The following is a 17165-nucleotide window of genomic DNA, read 5'->3' on the forward strand; positions in this document are numbered from 1 at the left end:
AAACCTCCAATAGATTAGGAGTTTAATTACATGCAAATGATACATATCCAGTTTTAAGGGTCGGGTTCGATAATCTGTGGTGATGAGTTTGTTGTAATTAGTTCTCACATGATACGGTCGACCTTTTGAAACCCTAAACCTATTATTAAAAGTATAGGATCACCAGTCATCTCTCACACTTGAGAAGTCAGATAGAAGTTTGATCAAATGGTCAACCAATTCCTCAAGTAACTTCTAGAATTGAAAAAGAATAACGTGCATGGTTGCAATGGTTAGGAAGAATACATGAAATGCATGCATTATCGCTACCATATTTCTTTCTTTTAGTGGCCTGACAAAAAATGTGGCACAAATCGGATTTAGTCTTAGGGTTCGGACATCACTAGCTAGGCATTGGACTCACTTGCTACTTGAAATTTCAAACCAGAATGATGAATTCCTTGGACGGGGAAAGGCATCTAGTTGACTTAGTTGCACTCCAAAGATGTCGTTCATGCAATTTAGAACTAAGGGAAATGCTGATACATCCAGGCATCTTCATAACTAGCAAAAGTATGTAGTTCATGAGCACTAGAATCTTCCCAAGAACTTGTGTGAAAGAATAATCATTGCGTATGGAAATGAAGGACGAAATTACCTTTCTTTAATGTTATTGGTTTTGATGCCTTGATTGTTTTTACGAATCAAAATATCAATTAATGATTCATGTTTCTTAATTTAGTCATTTTCTGGACCAATATTTGCATCAAAATTTTATGCGGATGAACTACTCTTTTTTCCGCATAAATTAAAGTTGGCCGAGGTCATGGAACAATTCTTTGTTCGGTATACATCAATCTCCTATTTATGCCAACCTCAAGAATTGGGAAGTCCGTTTAGAAGACACCAAGTTTTTCTGCACCCTATTCTTCTAAGAATATGCTTGTGACGGTCCAAGTTTCCAACTTTTTAGTTGCGTTTCTTGAACTACCTTTGGTTTTCAAATACAAGCCATATGCTCGTAGCATGGCATGAAGAGGTAATTGAGGACAAAAAAGATGATTGCATGAGCAAGTGGTCCAAAGAATGTCAACCAGATTTCAAAAGCAGATAGGATTTGATCAGACCATTTTTCCCTAGTATCTGTAAGGAAGTGGTGGGAGGTCAAATATTGTGGCTCTCCATGTCTTGGTGTTAAATCACCCTTTTTCTTAAGAGTGTTAATGTGGTTGTTAAGATAATGTTTTAAGTGGTTGTCAATTTTGATCTGATAAAAATGACTAGTAACTAAAGTTTAAAGTTTCTTATCTTATTGCTTGCTTTTGTTAAAGTGCAAATTTTCTTGTGACAAATGAACGGCTACTCTTTCAAAGTGTTTAAAGTATACTCATCAAATATGCATAACAACTTACAAACCACAACCATCGAATAAACACATTGAAAATATGTGTGTGGGCTTGAGAGAATAACAACAAAACCATAAAGTGTTGATTAAATGATGTGATTTCTTAGCTAGAAATGACAAATGATTCATGGCCAAAACTCCAAAGGATGCTAGTCATATTCAGCTTATAGTTTGATGGAAGTTAATTTTCTTCATTTTTTTTAAAAAGAAACAATGGATGTTGATATGATAGACACGTATTTTGTTCACTATGGAGAAAGTGCAAGGTGTTGTAGAATAATTATTGTACGTGAGGATGATTAGTTTTAGTGCGCATAACTTGACTAGCCATCACCTAACCATCAAAGTAAAAATAAAAAGTGTAATAAATGAAGCATGTGTGTTTAGATAGTAAAATTATCCCAAATATTATTTTGCTTGTATGAGAAACATGATTTTTAATTAATTTTTTATCTTTCCAGCCACATTTTTATTTTACATACATTATTTCACAAAAAATGCTATAATAATTATTCTAAATAATATTTTAAATAAACTCCTATCAAATAATGCTACTTGATTAATTTTCATTAAGAGAAGTGCTTAGCATACTAAATTTTCAAGGATTTTCCTAAAGAGTGCTTGAAGGGCACACGTGCAGTGTACACAATTTAATACATAAATACACACTCAAATTCATTAGTTTTGTGCTCCAAACAAAAAGATTGTAAAAATGGAAATGTCCCACAGAGAGATCAAAAGGGCAAAAAATTTGCTCCGAAAAAAGGAAAAAATATTTAAGAAAAGAAGATTAACTCTGAAGTCGACTGACATAGAAGAGTTCGCAAAGGATTGGCAAAAATAAGTTCTTGGACTATGTTGCTTCATTTGGGTTTACCAATGACCCAAAGATTCGTGTTCTCACAATCTAAAATTGGCCCACAAAGGTCACCTACACGGCTACACCGCCTCACTAAACTGATCTACTTGTTTAAGAAAGCAATCCAATGCCAATGATGTATTTTTTTAAGTATAAGTGGGAGGGTTCGAATTCAATATCTCTTATTTACACTTCTTTCTTTCAAATCATTCAATCCATCCCTCCTCCAACCCAACGATGTATTGTCATTTCCAAAGTTTAAAAGTTTTTATTAAACTTGGTTTACTTTGAAATGTTTTATTTCTCTTAATTCTTCAAGAAGCCAAAAAAAAATAAAAATATCAGCAAAATAGCAATTGGTGTAGTAAATAGTAAAATCAGAAAAACATGTAATTTATTGATTAAATAAATTCTCACGAATGTCACAACACATATACATTTTTTTTACAACAAAATAGTACATTTTTTTTACAACAAAATAGTTTCACGCTACAAATCTGTACTAATAGTAGAAAATACATCAAATATGCAACAAATACAAATAAAAAAATAACACATACAACAATTGTGAAAAATCAAACAAAAATAGCACTATGAAACTCCAAAAACCTTCCAACATCAAAAGAATTACCAAAACCCTACATCACAAATACATTAATGGCCAACGTTTCATCAAATTCCCAATAATTAGAGCATCATAGGAATTATAATAAAGTTTTCTCAAAGAAATAATTAAACAAAATATTCACCTACTCTTGGATGAAGGCCATCGTCGTGAAGCCCAACTCAAATGTATATGAGCCCAACCAACCAAGAGTCATCCGCACTCATAATTCGGTACTTCACAGCAGCTGCAATGGCAAAAACCCATAAACCCATATAAAACCCTAAACCCCTCTCCAAGAAGCCTAGAACCTTCTACTACTCACTGAAATCCTTCTACCCGTTTCTTTATCAAAGCCCTCCTCACTTCTGTGATCTTCTACCCATTCCCATATATCCAAAAACCAAAATTTCTGCAGCATTTTTTTTTGTAAGCCAAAAATGGCCAGGCGTTTAATCCCAACTCTCAACAGAGTTCTGATTGAGAAGCTTGTCCAACCCTCCAAAACCACTGCTGGTATTCTTCTCCCAGAAAAATCCGCCAAGGTGAGCAAAAACAGCACCGTATGAATTTGATTTTTTCTGTCATTTGCTTGATGATTCTTTTTTTTTTTTTGGTTTCAATGGAAAGCTTGTTGTTTATTTTGTTAAATGTTTGTTGAAATTTTTTTTTGATAAGGGGTATTCAATTTTACAAAAAAAAACGTTTGCTTTCATTGTAGAGTAGTTTCTCTGTCAATATTTTGATGATTCTGTTTGGGTTTTTGATGGGTTCGATGCAGTGGTAATTCTTTCCCTTTTGTTGTCAAACAGCTGATTTTTTTCCTTTTTCTTAAACTGGTTTTGGTTAAGGTGACTTGTCATTCCAGTATGCATTTTTTGGTCATATTTTAGATATTGTTGTTATTTTTTATCAGTACGGGGAAAATTGCTGATTTTTCCGGGTTTTTTTTGGATGGGTTGTGTTTGGAATTTGTTACAGCTTAACTCAGGAAAAGTGGTGGCAGTGGGGCCAGGGTTGAAGGATAAGGCAGGAAATACAATTCCAGTAGCTGTTAAAGAAGGTGATACAGTGCTTTTGCCTGAATATGGTGGCACTCAGGTCAAATTGGGTGAAAAAGAGTGAGTCCCATTTTTTTGTGTTATTTTTTCTTCTTTCATTTGAATGAAAGAAATTTTGAGTTTTGTTCACCTGTTTATATATCTTTTTTTTCTGGTTTTGTGTGGTGTGTGCAGGTATCATTTGTATAGGGATGAGGATATCTTGGGGATACTTCATGATTGATTAGTGAAGGATTAATAAATCTGGATTGATTGAGGTTACTTAATGAGCTAAGAAGATTGTGTGTCTGAGATTACTTTTTTCAAGTGTAACTCTAGTCATGTGATTGGTGGAAACTACCATGTTACTTTGATCATTGATCCAGTGATTAATTGGAGGACCTTTGATTCCACTGCTCTATGCTTGCTTTTCTTTATGAGTTTGATCTTTGCTTACTTTTTTTTTTAAGTTTATATCAAAGTTTGTCTCTCTTTTTTGTGCATTATGCTATATATTGGGTGCATTAATGAAAGATTCCGCATTAGCTGTTTACATTATGCTAGTGATTGAGTACTTGATAATGGTTGAAGTCAGAGGTGTATATTTGGCTTGTTTTGTAGAATGTTTGTTCTTACTGAACTGGTATATCTAAACAAAATTTGCTGTTATTTAGCTTTTATTGAAAAAATAGTACAACGGGAGGGGTGGTATCTGGGACAAAATTTAATGTTTGACCTATGATGAGCAACTAAGGTCGTGGTCATATTAATGAAGATTGAGTTTTGTAATTCGTCTGTTTCCTCTTGTGCGTTGATTGATAGGCCAGTAATAACGTCACTGAAGAACATTTTTTGTAGGAAGCAACAGAATAACAATATGAGAAATATAGGATGATTTTGGATGGCAGAGAAAGTTCCTCCTTACCAATCAAAAAAAGAAAAATGCGCCCTCTTACAAACTCTTCTAGTGTATGAATTGAGCCGTGAAAGTTAAACGTTGTGGACAGATGGTACTTGCCCATTTTTTTGCCCTTACTTGTGTTCTTTAATGGTTATATGGAACAGCACAACTTGAAACCAAATTATAGTGGATGTAAATTAGGCCAAGGAGTAGTGAAGTTGACATGAGGGTTGGGAAAATGAATCCTGGAACATCTTGTCAAGGGTGATGTTGCCTCTCTTCTTGCTAATTGATTTGGTGAAACCAGGTTTGAATGTGTGGAGGAGTGACATGGAGAAGTAATGATTTTCTCAATTGCTAGTGACATGGAGAAGCTTGAGTGACTTTAAATGGATAATTGCCACTGCCAGAAAAAGCAGTGGAGTAAAAATATGGGAAAAAAAAAGTCAGAGGAAGATCATTCTCTACCACTATGTTTTCTTGATGAAGTACATGGGCATATCTTCTACTTGCACTAGTATTAGGTTTTGGTTGTGGTTATGGAACTCAGTAGTTAGCTAATAGTTCCTCCATCTTGCACTATTCCTGAATTTGAGAACCTGCTATAAATTTGTGACACTGGAATCAGTTCTGTTGTTGAAAATTTCACACTTTGGTGATTGATTTTAAAATTTGGGAGTCCTGCCATCTCAGATTTGGCTACTGCAGTTGGATCTTAAGATGCAAAATGTAAAGATTGTTAGTTTAACTTTATGTTGTGCTTGGATGGCCATTTTTGTGAAAAAATATCACTTTGGGTTTTGGTTGAAAGATTAGAAAACATGTTTGGATTGAATGTAGGTACTCTGGGGAGAAAATTTTTTGTCCTTCTAGTTCTGGGGGCAAGTGGGGGCAGAAATCTGTTTAGATCGAGAATGTCAATGCCTCCATAATTTCCCTGTTTACAGACCTATTTCTACCGCCTGTTTGGCACGATTCCTCCATTTTCTTTGTTGGTTTGTTTAACATGTCAAACCATTTTCTTCCTGATTGTTCAAAGGGGCATTTAGACGTGACATGAGGCGAAATGTATGTAAGAAGAAATGGAAATGGAAATTGTTTGTTGATCTGGGCACACGTCTGACCACTTGTTGTATAATCCGCATCCTCCTCATGTGACTGCTTTCTTTTTGTCTATTGAGTGATTATCAAACAATAAATTATGATTTAGCATTTGTTAATACAAATGAAAGAAAAAGAGTTTTGTTTTACTTGAGCTGCAATCAATTATTTCCCTTTGCCTACACGGTCCAATTACGCAGTAAATTTTGGAGTAATAATCGGCTTAAACTTTGGTGGTGGATTCTATGGATTTCACGGACCTTTGGTACGAGGCTTTCTTTTCCATTTCCCCATTCTGTCGGATTTGCTGCGGTTGGCAACTCGATATCATCTCCGCATCACGATTGTCAATTGAGCATCATGACTTGGGTTTTCGGCTTGTCAATTGAGCTTCATGAGTTAATTTGACAAAATAAATGAAGCTTTTAGGCTTTTGGGTTCGGACTTATATTAGAAGGCCGGGTTTTGGCAAGTTCAAACGCGTCCGATAAATTAAATGAAGTTTTTAGCAAGTTCAAACGCGTCCGATAAATTAAATGAAGTTTTTAGGCTTTTGGGTTTGCATTTATATTAGGAGGTAAGGCTCGTTTACACTTTAATAAGATTTTCGGGTTTAAATTGGATTTAGTTCAAACTCATAATTAAATATAGAATTATATGTACTATATGTTTAATTTTTATGAATGATTAAAGTTGTATATAAATTATTAATATTTTATACTATAATGTGTATAATTATAGATTACACACATATATATATATATATACATGAATCGGGGCTTAATCGGCCTGAACTTGGGACATAAAATGCCTAAATTTGTCATTGTCATCTTGAACTAGAGTTAGAATATGAGACGGAGCTACTTAGTGCCGCCCATTTGAGCTTAGTCTCTACAAGAGCTAACTCAACATTGGTTTGGTTTAACAACCAATGAAATTGAGTTAAACAAAAACTAATTAGAGAGTAACACAAAAAATGTCAGCCGGAGTAACACAAAAACTAGATAGAGTTAGACACAATTGAATAATAAACAAATTAGTTTTAGACACCATTTCAAATTTCATTACAAGAATCCAACCCACAAGATTCTGCTCAAACTAATTTTTAGACACAAATTCAAATTTATTAACGAAAGTAACCCTTATTCGAGTTATTAGGCTGTGTTTGGATTGAGGGATTTTGATGAAAAATTTGAAATCCTCTCATTTCCCTCTAATAGTTTAGATTATTTATGACGACTGTCAATGGGGCTGGGCCAGCCCGAGCTCGGCTCGCTCTGCCTGACAAAAAGCCCGATGAGCCCGATCATTTAGTGAGCCGGTCTGAGCCTGAGCCTAAAAATTAGGCCTGAATTAAATGTGAGCCGAACTTGGGCCTTATTAGGCTCAAATCCGATATAGGCCCGGCCCTTTAATTACCTATATATATAATATTTATATTTTAATATTATGTATAATTATATATCCAAATATATTATTACTAAATACTAAATATATACATAAATTACAAAACACAAAAATACATCTAAAAACTCTTTCATGAGCTTTCTTGAGAGCCAATATTGGTAATGCATAACTAAATCTCTAATTTTTCCTATTGGTTGAGTAAATTTTTGTATTGGCATAATATTGGTTGATTTTTTTTTGGTCTACAAACACAAAAATCATCAAGCATATTTGGATTTAAATCACAAGATTATAAAAAAGTTTCAACTTTTAAAGATGTATTGGCTTATGATCGCATGTTTTATTACTATTTTTCATGCATTTTGAATGGATTAAATATAAATATTGTTGAAAATTTTTTGGTTTATATATGTTTTAAGAACTATTATTTGTTCATATTTAGTTTTAATATTATAGTCTTGTAAATGTTAAATTAGTTTTACAACTTAATAGTTATAGTAATTATATTAAGAAAATTAAGGATTAATAAGTGAGCTTGGGCTAAGTCCGATTAAGACTCACAACCCGAATATTATGTGAGTTGAGTATGAGCTTCACATTTACGAATCCGAAACTCATAGCCCGAAGCCCAAAAATGATTCAAATTAAATGAGTTGAGCTTGAGCTCATCAAAGCCCGGCTCATTAGACCCGATTGACAGCCTATTTATGAGGCATTTGGATTTATAGATCACTAATTATTCTATTGTTTGAAATTTATTTTACACTAGAATAGTTATTTATGAGATATCTGGATTTATCTACCTTGCTTTGTTATTATGCTCTTGAAGCAGATTTAGTATGCTATAAATAAAATTTACTTCTCTTCCTATTTAAAGAAATGTATTTAGATAATTTTGATAAATTACAAATCCAAATGCATTTTAAACAATTCGGACTAGACCAATTTGGATAAATTTTAAATCTATCATCAAATTCCTTGATTCATACAAAATTCCATTGAATGATTGTTAAATCCTTCGTCAAATTCCTTAATCCAGACGAAGTGCCATAGATTAAATAAACTAAAACTCATAGCTTACACCCTCCTCTTTCCGACTCTAATCTTTTCATTTCCCCGAACCCACAATAAAAAGTACACAAAAAACATACCATTTTCTTCCTTCCAATGATCAAGTGATCAACAATAAATACATAGTCGATACCTTTTTCCAGCCCCAACATTACCAATTTAAGTATTCTTCCCACCATCATACTCTGTCTCTGTTCTCAGCACGTGCCCTTCTTCCTCCATCACATACCCCACCTTTTCAGGTCACGTGCGCCCTCCTGTCTCCTCTGCTCTTCTCCTCTTTCCCTCTTCCACTCCATGAAACACGCACCAAAAGCACACACAATCTCCTTCTCTTCACTCTTTCTTCTACCTGTCCCAAAATAAGGAAAAAAAGAAAAAGAAAAAAGCAACCCCCAAAAAATTGGAACGAAGAAGACAGCAATAAGAGAAGTTTGAAATTTTTTGGGGGAAAAATTCTGTATAATGTGAAGAAATCAAGAGATGCACGCAAAAGTTAGGATCCCAAGTAGCGGACACAGCAGCCCATCACCTCCACAATCCCCACTTTCCCGTTCGCCCCGGCTCCGACGCAAGCAGGGGCGTTTTACTCCGGGTCAACCCGGCCCGAAAACCGCCGCTCAGCGGATTGCCTGGCTCATTCTCTCGCTTCTTCTACGTCGACAAGGGATTTTCCTCTTTGCCCCGTTGCTGTACATCTCCGGAATGCTGTTTTACATGGGTACGGTGTCGTTTGATGTAGTTCCGATTATTAATCACCGGCGCGCACCCGGGTCGGTTTATAGAAGCCCGCAGCTCTATGCTAAGCTCAAACCCGAGATGGATTCCGATAACTCTTCAGCTGATGCGGTTAGTTGGTTGAATTGTGGAAAACCCATTTGGGATCTCCTTTTTTTTTGGTTTTTTAAATTTATTTTAACTTAAATTAGCTTTTCTCTCGGTTCTAAAGTTTAAGCCTTTTCTGTTTTTTATTTTTTCTTATTTTTTATTTTTTGAAGTGACAATGTAAATTGTGATTGTAATTGATAGTGACACTGAAAAGGGTTTTATTCATTGATTTTGACATTTGTTTTAGTGCTGTAATAGGAACCAAGTTTCAAACAGTTGAGGATCTTTCACTTTTACAATTTTTTCCCCCATTTCCCTTTGTTTGGTGGGAAGATATGTTTGGTATGAGTTCTGTAGTTTCGCTCATTTTGCATGTCAATAGATAGGTTGTAATTTGGTAAGAACTAAAGTTCAAAATTTTATCAGAGACCAGAATATCGGTGAGGGTAGATCTGGAAAGAGGATAAAACATGGGTTGGTGCTAAAACAGAAAGGAAAAAAAAAAATTTTTGGGTTTTTTTCCTCAAAACTGGAAGGTTGATGGCTTTTTAATAGTAATCGTACAATTCTGGGCTTTTGTGGACAGAATCATGTAATTACTTGTGAAACAAGTATCGAAACTTTTTAGTTGTCTAAGCGGAAAGAGCAAGAACAAAGAGCAAAATGCAGATGAGAATCCGGGAGTTTGAATGCTGGTTTGGAATTTAGAAATGAGCTCTTAGGACCAAGTAAAGGTATATGTTCTTTATAATTTTTGAGTAGGCAATTCTTGGTAGCTTGATGAATGCGTGAATCCTGATTCTTTGATACAGTATTTTCAACTTGAAATTTGTTGCTCTTACGTTGGATGATTCTTGGATTGTTGGCTGGCCTTTTTATGAAAAGGCTTTCTGCCCTTTATCTGTTGTATTACCTTGTCCTTATGATAGGAAAATAGGCTAGTTTGGACATGCATATGCAGTTGCCTCGGTAAAAACAGGCTACTTTAGATATTCCTATGCTTTTGATGAATAATTTAGAGCTAGGATCTAATATGAGACAAGGAGCAAGTGTGCGTTGAAAAATAAGAAACTTTGAACCCTATTCACATAGTCTGCTGCCATAACCTTGGATCTTGTAAGCTGAATGTTAACTATGCTATTGGCTAACAAGAATTGTTGTAGTTGGTAAAGAATTACACGGAATGCAAAAAGATGTAAATCCTGTCTTTGACGTTTATCTTGCATTTTAGCTTTGGAAAAAGATAAGGTTATAAATGATACTAATAAATTTACTGACTGTGTGCGGACAGATATTGGGTAACCTGCTAATTTTCTCTTCAGGCTTTTTAATCTTCTTATATGCTTGTCTTTTGTTCTATTTTGTAAAATTATTTTTATTCCAAAGAACTTGTGGGATTATAAGGCTTTTTATCAAGATGCTTTTTCATATGGTCCAAGTAATTGAAGTTGAAAAGTGCTAAAAAGTAAACTAGTGATTTTTTTCCTTATTTTAGTTGCTGTGATTATTCATATTCAAATTGAACTTTGTCCTTATCTGCTGAATATGATACATTTTAATGCAGATATCATCCATATGGAAGCACTCCTATAAAGTCGGTGAGTGGAGACCATGCATAAACATGTCTTCAGGAGGTACACTACTGTGTTAGTCATGAATAAAATCATGATTATCATATTCTCTCATCCACCCTATTATACATTTTTTTTTTGCCCTTTTATTTTTCAATGCTTCTGCTAATGACCTGCTGATTCTCTCAAATTTTGAAATTCTGGAGATCTTTTTTTCTTGCAGATTTAGGTTTTATGATATCTGTATCTTCTTTGGATGTTATATTTTCAATGATGTTGTTATACTTCCAATGATCTTACAGCTATTAGGTTTTATGATATATCTTTGGATATTGTTATACTTTCGATGAAATGAATCACGGTAATGACTTTAACTTTGTTACAATCAAGTTTAGGAAAGAGAACTTGTATTTTTGCTATATGAACATTAATGGACCTTAATTAGGTGCAATTAAATTTAGGAAAGAGAACTTGTAGGAGTGGACTTCAACTTACTAGCAGTCAAGTTTAGGAAAGAGAATTTGTATTTTTGCTATACCAATGGCATGCATTGTTTTGTTTTTGATCTCAAGGTTCCTTGTTACTTTTCTTATTACTTGGATTTTGTGAATTTGACTTCTTATTACTTTTCTTCCTTATTTATTTAGCTGAACATGAATTATATATTTACTTTTGTCTTGCCATGTAAGCATATTGGGAATCTAAGTCATTTTATTTCTCATTTCATGAATGTTTATTTCTCCCAAGATGTTTGCCTTGTGATTGTTTTGCATAAATTTTGACATAGTGGTTTACAACTGCTATTTTAGGCTTACCTGAGTCCAATGGATACATTTATATTGAGGCAAATGGTGGCTTGAATCAACAGAGGGGATCGGTAATTGCATATGTCTTGAGTTATTTATTCACTCTTAGTTAATGACTGTTGAGTATTTATAATGCATTATCTGCCTCTTGCTTTCTCAGTTTGTTGATTTCATGCTTCCAGATATGCAATGCTGTTGCTGTAGCCGGTTATCTTAATGCAACCCTTGTAATTCCCCACTTCCATTTTCACAGTATTTGGAGAGATGCTAGGTGGGTTAGCTTTAATGTTTCTTTAATGAATTATTCCTTGTGATTGACATACTCCAAGGATGTCACTATGCTTGCGATTTACATTCATGGCTATGATTATATTTCAGAATGGGCTAAAACTTGATTTTTAGTGGATTAACTGCTGACATTGTGTACTTGGGCTCTTTGGAACACTTTAGATTAAACAGAAAAATAAATCAGCTTATTCTGCCTCTCTGGTTGTGCTGCGGGACCTTCACTGCTAGGAGCATCAATAATCATATAAAAATATATACATACACACACGCATTAATATACTCACAAGTAAACATACTACACACTATGCATACATTTGCGATACATGGATGCACAGTGTAGTTTCTAGGTTGCTTATGCATATGAAACATGTTTTTGCTTGTTCTTCAAATTGTTTGTAAAAGATCTTCTGTTGTATGTGCATACATATGCTTGCTCAAACATATATGAACATCAACCTATAGACTAATCAATGTAGTTTGTCTGTGCATATACCATGTTTCTATTTTTGAGTGTGTGTGTATATACACATATATGAGCGTATTATGGGAAAAATCCTTTGATTGGTCTTGGGATTACTTGTTATGAGATTTTGGAGAAAGCCAGAACCTCCATCGTTCACAGTTGTTTGGTTAGTGTTCTGAGCAGGATGTTATGGATTCTGATTTTGGCTTTCATGTGCAGCAAATTCGGAGAGATTTTTGATGAAGACTATTTTATTAAAACCCTGGAAAATGATGTAAGAGTGGTGGATAAGGTTCCTGGGTATATAATGGAAAGGTTTGACTACAATATGACCAATGTTTACAACTTTAGGATAAAAGCATGGTCATCCATCCAGTTCTACAGAGATACTGTTCTGCCAAAGCTACTTGAAGAAAAGTGAGCTATTATACTTACTGTATTTTCTTTGGGAAATGCTTGCCTCTCAGTGGGCTTTGGTCATTGATGATGAAATGAGCTAAAGATTTTCTTTATCTTTCTGTACTAATGTTGATAGGTGTCACCTTTTTCTTTTCTTATATGTTAATGCTTGCCTTGCTAAGGGATGGATCTGCTGGTAGTGCTGGTGCTTTAGTTATTTTTGACATGCCGTTTGAATGACTGGAAGGGCTCCAAATTTTGTTGAAATGTGGCATTGTTCTCTTTGTGTGAGGAGTCCATCATAGGAAAACCATCTCTGGTAGAAAATGAAATTTTTGGTGCAGTATACCTGTCTGTTTTTGATAAATAATGTTAAACAGTGAAATCTTTTAGAGTTCCTTTTCCACCGATTCCATGAACTGCAATAAGTAAGGGTGTGAAATGTTTTAGGTTAGTTGCAGTAACCTTGTCTTTTTTCTTCATGTTGGTTTCCAGAGAGTTAACCATTTTACTCTTCTTTCCTGTTGTGAATTCAGGATCATAAGGATCTCTCCTTTTGCAAATCGATTGTCCTTTGATGCTCCTCCAGCAGTTCAACGGCTTAGGTGTTTGGCAAATTATCAAGCTTTAAGATTTTCTAATCCTATTTTGACTATGGGTGAAACTTTGGTTGCAAGAATGAAAGAACACAGTGTAAACAATGGTGGCAAGTACATTTCTGTGCATCTTCGGTTTGAGGAGGTTGGTTAAACTGTGGGAAATTATTTTCTGTCTTGCTGCTGAGCAAAGATAAGACTTTGTAAGAGTTCGGATGACTAGTCATATTGTTCTATGCAGGACATGGTTGCTTTCTCTTGTTGTGTATATGATGGTGGAGAAAGTGAAAAAAGAGATATGGATGCTGCTAGGGAAAGAGGCTGGAAAGGCAAATTTACCAAACCTGGTCGAGTAATTAGTCCTGGAGCAATCAGAGTCAATGGAAAATGTCCTTTAACTCCTTTAGAGGTACTAATTTTTTTCTCTTTTGATGTTTCTAGTTGCTTATTCTTAATTCCTCCAATTATGTTGTCAGAAGTTGGTTTTGTTTACTCAATGATCAATCTATACTTGTATCCTCCTTTGCTTATGGGTTATGTACTTTCATGCTATTTTCTTTATCTAATGGTATTAGTTGTGCCATGTAGCCTCTATGTTTCTTTTTTGGAATTTACCATTAGTATTTAAGATTATGTGCTTGAATGTATGGAAATGTACCTTTCTGTGTGCTTTGAAGCATATTTAAGTAATCAGGATGCAAAATTTAATATCTTTTCATTTCCATTTGGTAAGTCTGAAGTGGCAAAGTACATCCTAGTTGGGATAGAGTCAAGATGGAGCTTTACAGTTTCAAACTGATTTTGTGCTTGAGGATGTCAGTTTTAAGTAAAAATCTAATGGTAGCAAGTCAGGTACCTGTGGTGGAACCTGAAGTTGAATGCAATTTGGTGAAGCATCCACTCATGAATTTGTTTCCAATTAATGTCTGGATACCTAGACATGAATTCAATTCATAAAAGTTATACGTGAAGCAAATATACATTTATCATATAGGAATCAGTATTATCTTCAACAGAAAGAGCCTATATCCAACTATGAATCAAAAAGTTGATAAGAACCAAATCAAGTTTTATAAATCGGGAACAATTTTGACATCAAAGGAGTAGTTCTCCTTCCATCCACTTTTTGATTGTCCTTGTGTCCTTTTCTGGTGGTTCGAGAAGAATTGTCCACTATCAAAAGTTTAAAGTCATTAACTACCAAATTCTAGGAAAGACTCTTTATTGATATGTTTAGTTGCAAAGATTTTTAATTCAAGTACATCAATTTAACTAGGATGAAGGGAGTTTGTGGGGACAATTTGAAATGAAGGTGACCCATCTAGCTTTTTATTCTCTTCTCATTATACTCTTCTAAAATGATTAAACTAACTATTGACCTTTGTGGTCTTCTTCCACATTGCCTCTTACCCTCCTAATCATTCCAGCCATGCGTCCAATTCACATTGGACGATTTTTCATTCTCCGTTTTGCAATGACTTAAATTATGGATGCTTCAATGGTGCGTATTTCTAAATTGTCCATCCACTTGATTGTGTCTGTATTATCATGTATTTGATCAGGTTGGTTTGATGCTACGGGGGATGGGTTTTGATAAAAATACAGCTATATTTTTAGCGTCTGGAAAGATATATGATTCTGAGAGGTATATGGCTCCTCTGCTCGAAATGTTTCCGCTTTTACAAACAAAAGAAATGCTCGCATCTGAAGAAGAGCTAGCACCATTTCAGGTCTGAATGATTTAATTTTAGTTGTTAAAATTTCTTTTGTGGTACTATATTTTGTTTAATTGAAGATCAAGTTTTAATTTGAGTTACTGCTTTAAGAATTACTCTTCCAGGATGGCTGCTATAGACTACACCGTTTGTCTTCACAGCGAAGTATTTGTGACAACTCAAGGTGGAAACTTTCCCCATTTTCTTTTGGGCCATAGAAGATTTTTGTATGGCGGACATTCCCGGACGGTTAAGCCTGATAAGCGAAAGTTGGCAGTAATCTTTGATAATCCAAATATTGGGTATGATGTCTTTTCTTAGCTTTGTTTTTGTCTTTAATCACAGCATTTGTATGCTATAGTTTAGTGCACAGGTGCAAGGACTCCTTATGTTAATCTGGTTATGGTGCAAGAGAGTGTAAAGGCGGCCTCTAAATTGGTTTAATAGCATGCTTCAGCTGGAGAGAAGCCCAGTTAGCGTATTTCTGCAAAATGTGAAAGCGCTATGAAAGGCACCTTGGTTATAATATGCTCCCCTATTAACCTTCTTTCGTGTTGCCAAGCTACCTAGAGAGAACTATATAGCTTTCCTAGAAGGCAGGAAATAAGCTTTTGATTTTGGTGGGGGTTTTTATTGGATCAGTATATATGTTTGTTGTCTAATGTTTTTGAGGGCAGAAAATGATGCAGCATTCATGTGTTCACCTATCATAATGACATCAATGGGTGTTCACATTGTTGTGTAGGTTTAAGTTTGCTTTTGATATGATATTAATGTATCTTTACCTATTTAATTATGTTTTAGTGACCTTGTCTCCAGGTGGAGGAGCTTCAAGAGGCAAATGCTAAGCATGCGAGCTCATAGTGATTCCAAAGGGATTGAGCTCAAAAGGCCAAATGACTCTCCATATTCGTTCCCATGCCCAGATTGCATGTGCCGACAGAATAGAACAGAAGATTCAAAATTGTCATCAGTAACGTGATCTCTCCCAGTAAATAGTTCAAGGTGTATGCCCGCTGTAATTTTGTGTGTGCCTCTTGCTGCTAACGTCTTGATTGTGATTCTTTCATTTTTTCCCCTCTCAAATTGGGAGAGGGCCGAAGTTTGATTCTTGGAATTGTTGGATGACTGATCGATTAGTATTTCCTGGGGACGTGTTGAGCGGTAAGTGCATCAATCTGCAAAATGATGCCAGAAGATCTTTCAACCGCACCAGTTTCTCAGGCATTGACTTAACATCAATTCGTCTTGCAGCTGTTGTATCTAACACGATGTAAATCGACACACGATATAGTGTCCCAGTCCTTTTGCGCCCTTTTTGTATCTTGTACATCAGTTAGATGTATTAGCATTGTAAGACTTTAGAATCAGAATGAAAAGTCCATATCTATAACACTGGGGTTCCAAATTTTTCACTTCGGATGCCCCTTTTACCAATGGCACTGCTTTGGTTTCTGGTTTGATACTTGCCCTTGTATTGAATTTGCATTGCATAGCTCGTATCATATCATATTTTGACCTTGATAGTTTTCAACTTTCTTCTGGGGTCGCAGGACTCTTTGGGGCACGAGGCTGATTGAGAATCTTGTTTATGAGCTTATCAATGTATGGAACAATGGTTCGAACACCTGTTGATCTTCTGCTTCTTTTGCCTTCTGACCTTGCTAGATTTTGAGTTTTATGATTGTCCAACCCTGGCATGAAAAGGAAATGAGATACTGTACAGGAATTCACCCTATCCTGAATGGTGCTTGCTCATCATCTCTTCATAGATACTCCTAAATTTTTGTTTTGTTGAACAACATCGTGCTTCTGAAGGCTCAAAACGCACAAAACATTGGGACTTCTTTCGTTGCAAAAATTAAGGCTTACTCAAATGTAGTTCAGATCAATTAAAATTTTTATCCTGCAAGTTCTGAGTTAACTTCGTGAACATGATTTCCGATTGTTCTTACTTCTTGCCAAGCAATAAAAAAGATTTCTTGGCTTTTCTTTTTTTTTTTTAAAGAAAATAAAAGAAAAAGGAAGAAAAAAAGGGAAGGCTCATCAATAGTTGGACTTGTATCAATTAACTTGCAGCCCTAAGGTTTACATCAAATCTCACATTGGCGCTATGCATTCTTAAGTTACAA

The 17165-nt window shown here is 35.0% G+C and overlaps 2 protein-coding genes across 3 annotated transcripts; both read left to right on the forward strand.

Annotated features, from left to right (window-relative positions):
* The first annotated feature begins 3143 nt into the window (after positions 1 to 3143).
* Positions 3144 to 4324, forward strand: LOC113753195 (10 kDa chaperonin, mitochondrial). The gene is made up of 3 exons (XM_027297295.1): positions 3144 to 3392; positions 3829 to 3968; positions 4083 to 4324. The coding sequence occupies exons 1-3, from the start codon at positions 3288 to 3290 to the stop codon at positions 4129 to 4131; spliced, it is 294 nt and encodes a 97-aa protein (XP_027153096.1). The 5' UTR covers positions 3144 to 3287; the 3' UTR covers positions 4132 to 4324.
* Positions 4325 to 8550: 4226 nt separating this feature from the next.
* Positions 8551 to 16572, forward strand: LOC113753194 (protein ESMERALDA 1). Of its 2 annotated transcripts, XM_027297293.1 has the most exons (10): positions 8551 to 9216; positions 10760 to 10829; positions 11576 to 11643; positions 11755 to 11843; positions 12543 to 12740; positions 13259 to 13463; positions 13560 to 13727; positions 14881 to 15048; positions 15145 to 15335; positions 15853 to 16572. In XM_027297293.1, exons 1-10 carry the CDS (start codon positions 8851 to 8853, stop codon positions 16013 to 16015), a joined length of 1686 nt encoding a protein of 561 aa, XP_027153094.1. In that variant the 5' UTR covers positions 8551 to 8850; the 3' UTR covers positions 16016 to 16572. The 2 variants fall into 2 exon arrangements, with proteins under 2 accessions (XP_027153094.1, XP_027153095.1); XM_027297294.1 differs by lacking the exon at positions 15853 to 16572 and having other exon boundaries at positions 15159 to 15331.
* Positions 16573 to 17165: the final 593 nt, after the last annotated feature.

This window comes from Coffea eugenioides, chromosome 11, assembly GCF_003713205.1.
Source record: "Coffea eugenioides isolate CCC68of chromosome 11, Ceug_1.0, whole genome shotgun sequence".
NCBI lineage: Eukaryota > Viridiplantae > Streptophyta > Magnoliopsida > Gentianales > Rubiaceae > Coffea > Coffea eugenioides.

Bases quoted from the DNA above. Each gene is read 5' to 3' on its own strand.
- LOC113753195 (XM_027297295.1), top strand. From the start codon at position 3,288: ATGGCCAGGCGTTTAATCCCAACTCTCAACAGAGTTCTGATTGAGAAG. The intron at 3,393-3,828 runs GTGAGCAAAAAC...AATTTGTTACAG, and splicing joins TCCCAGAAAAATCCGCCAAG to CTTAACTCAGGAAAAGTGGT. The intron at 3,969-4,082 runs GTGAGTCCCATT...TGGTGTGTGCAG, and splicing joins GTCAAATTGGGTGAAAAAGA to GTATCATTTGTATAGGGATG.
- LOC113753194 (XM_027297293.1), top strand. From the start codon at position 8,851: ATGCACGCAAAAGTTAGGATCCCAAGTAGCGGACACAGCAGCCCATCA. The intron at 13,464-13,559 runs GTTGGTTAAACT...TGTTCTATGCAG, and splicing joins TGCATCTTCGGTTTGAGGAG to GACATGGTTGCTTTCTCTTG. The intron at 13,728-14,880 runs GTACTAATTTTT...GTATTTGATCAG, and splicing joins GTCCTTTAACTCCTTTAGAG to GTTGGTTTGATGCTACGGGG.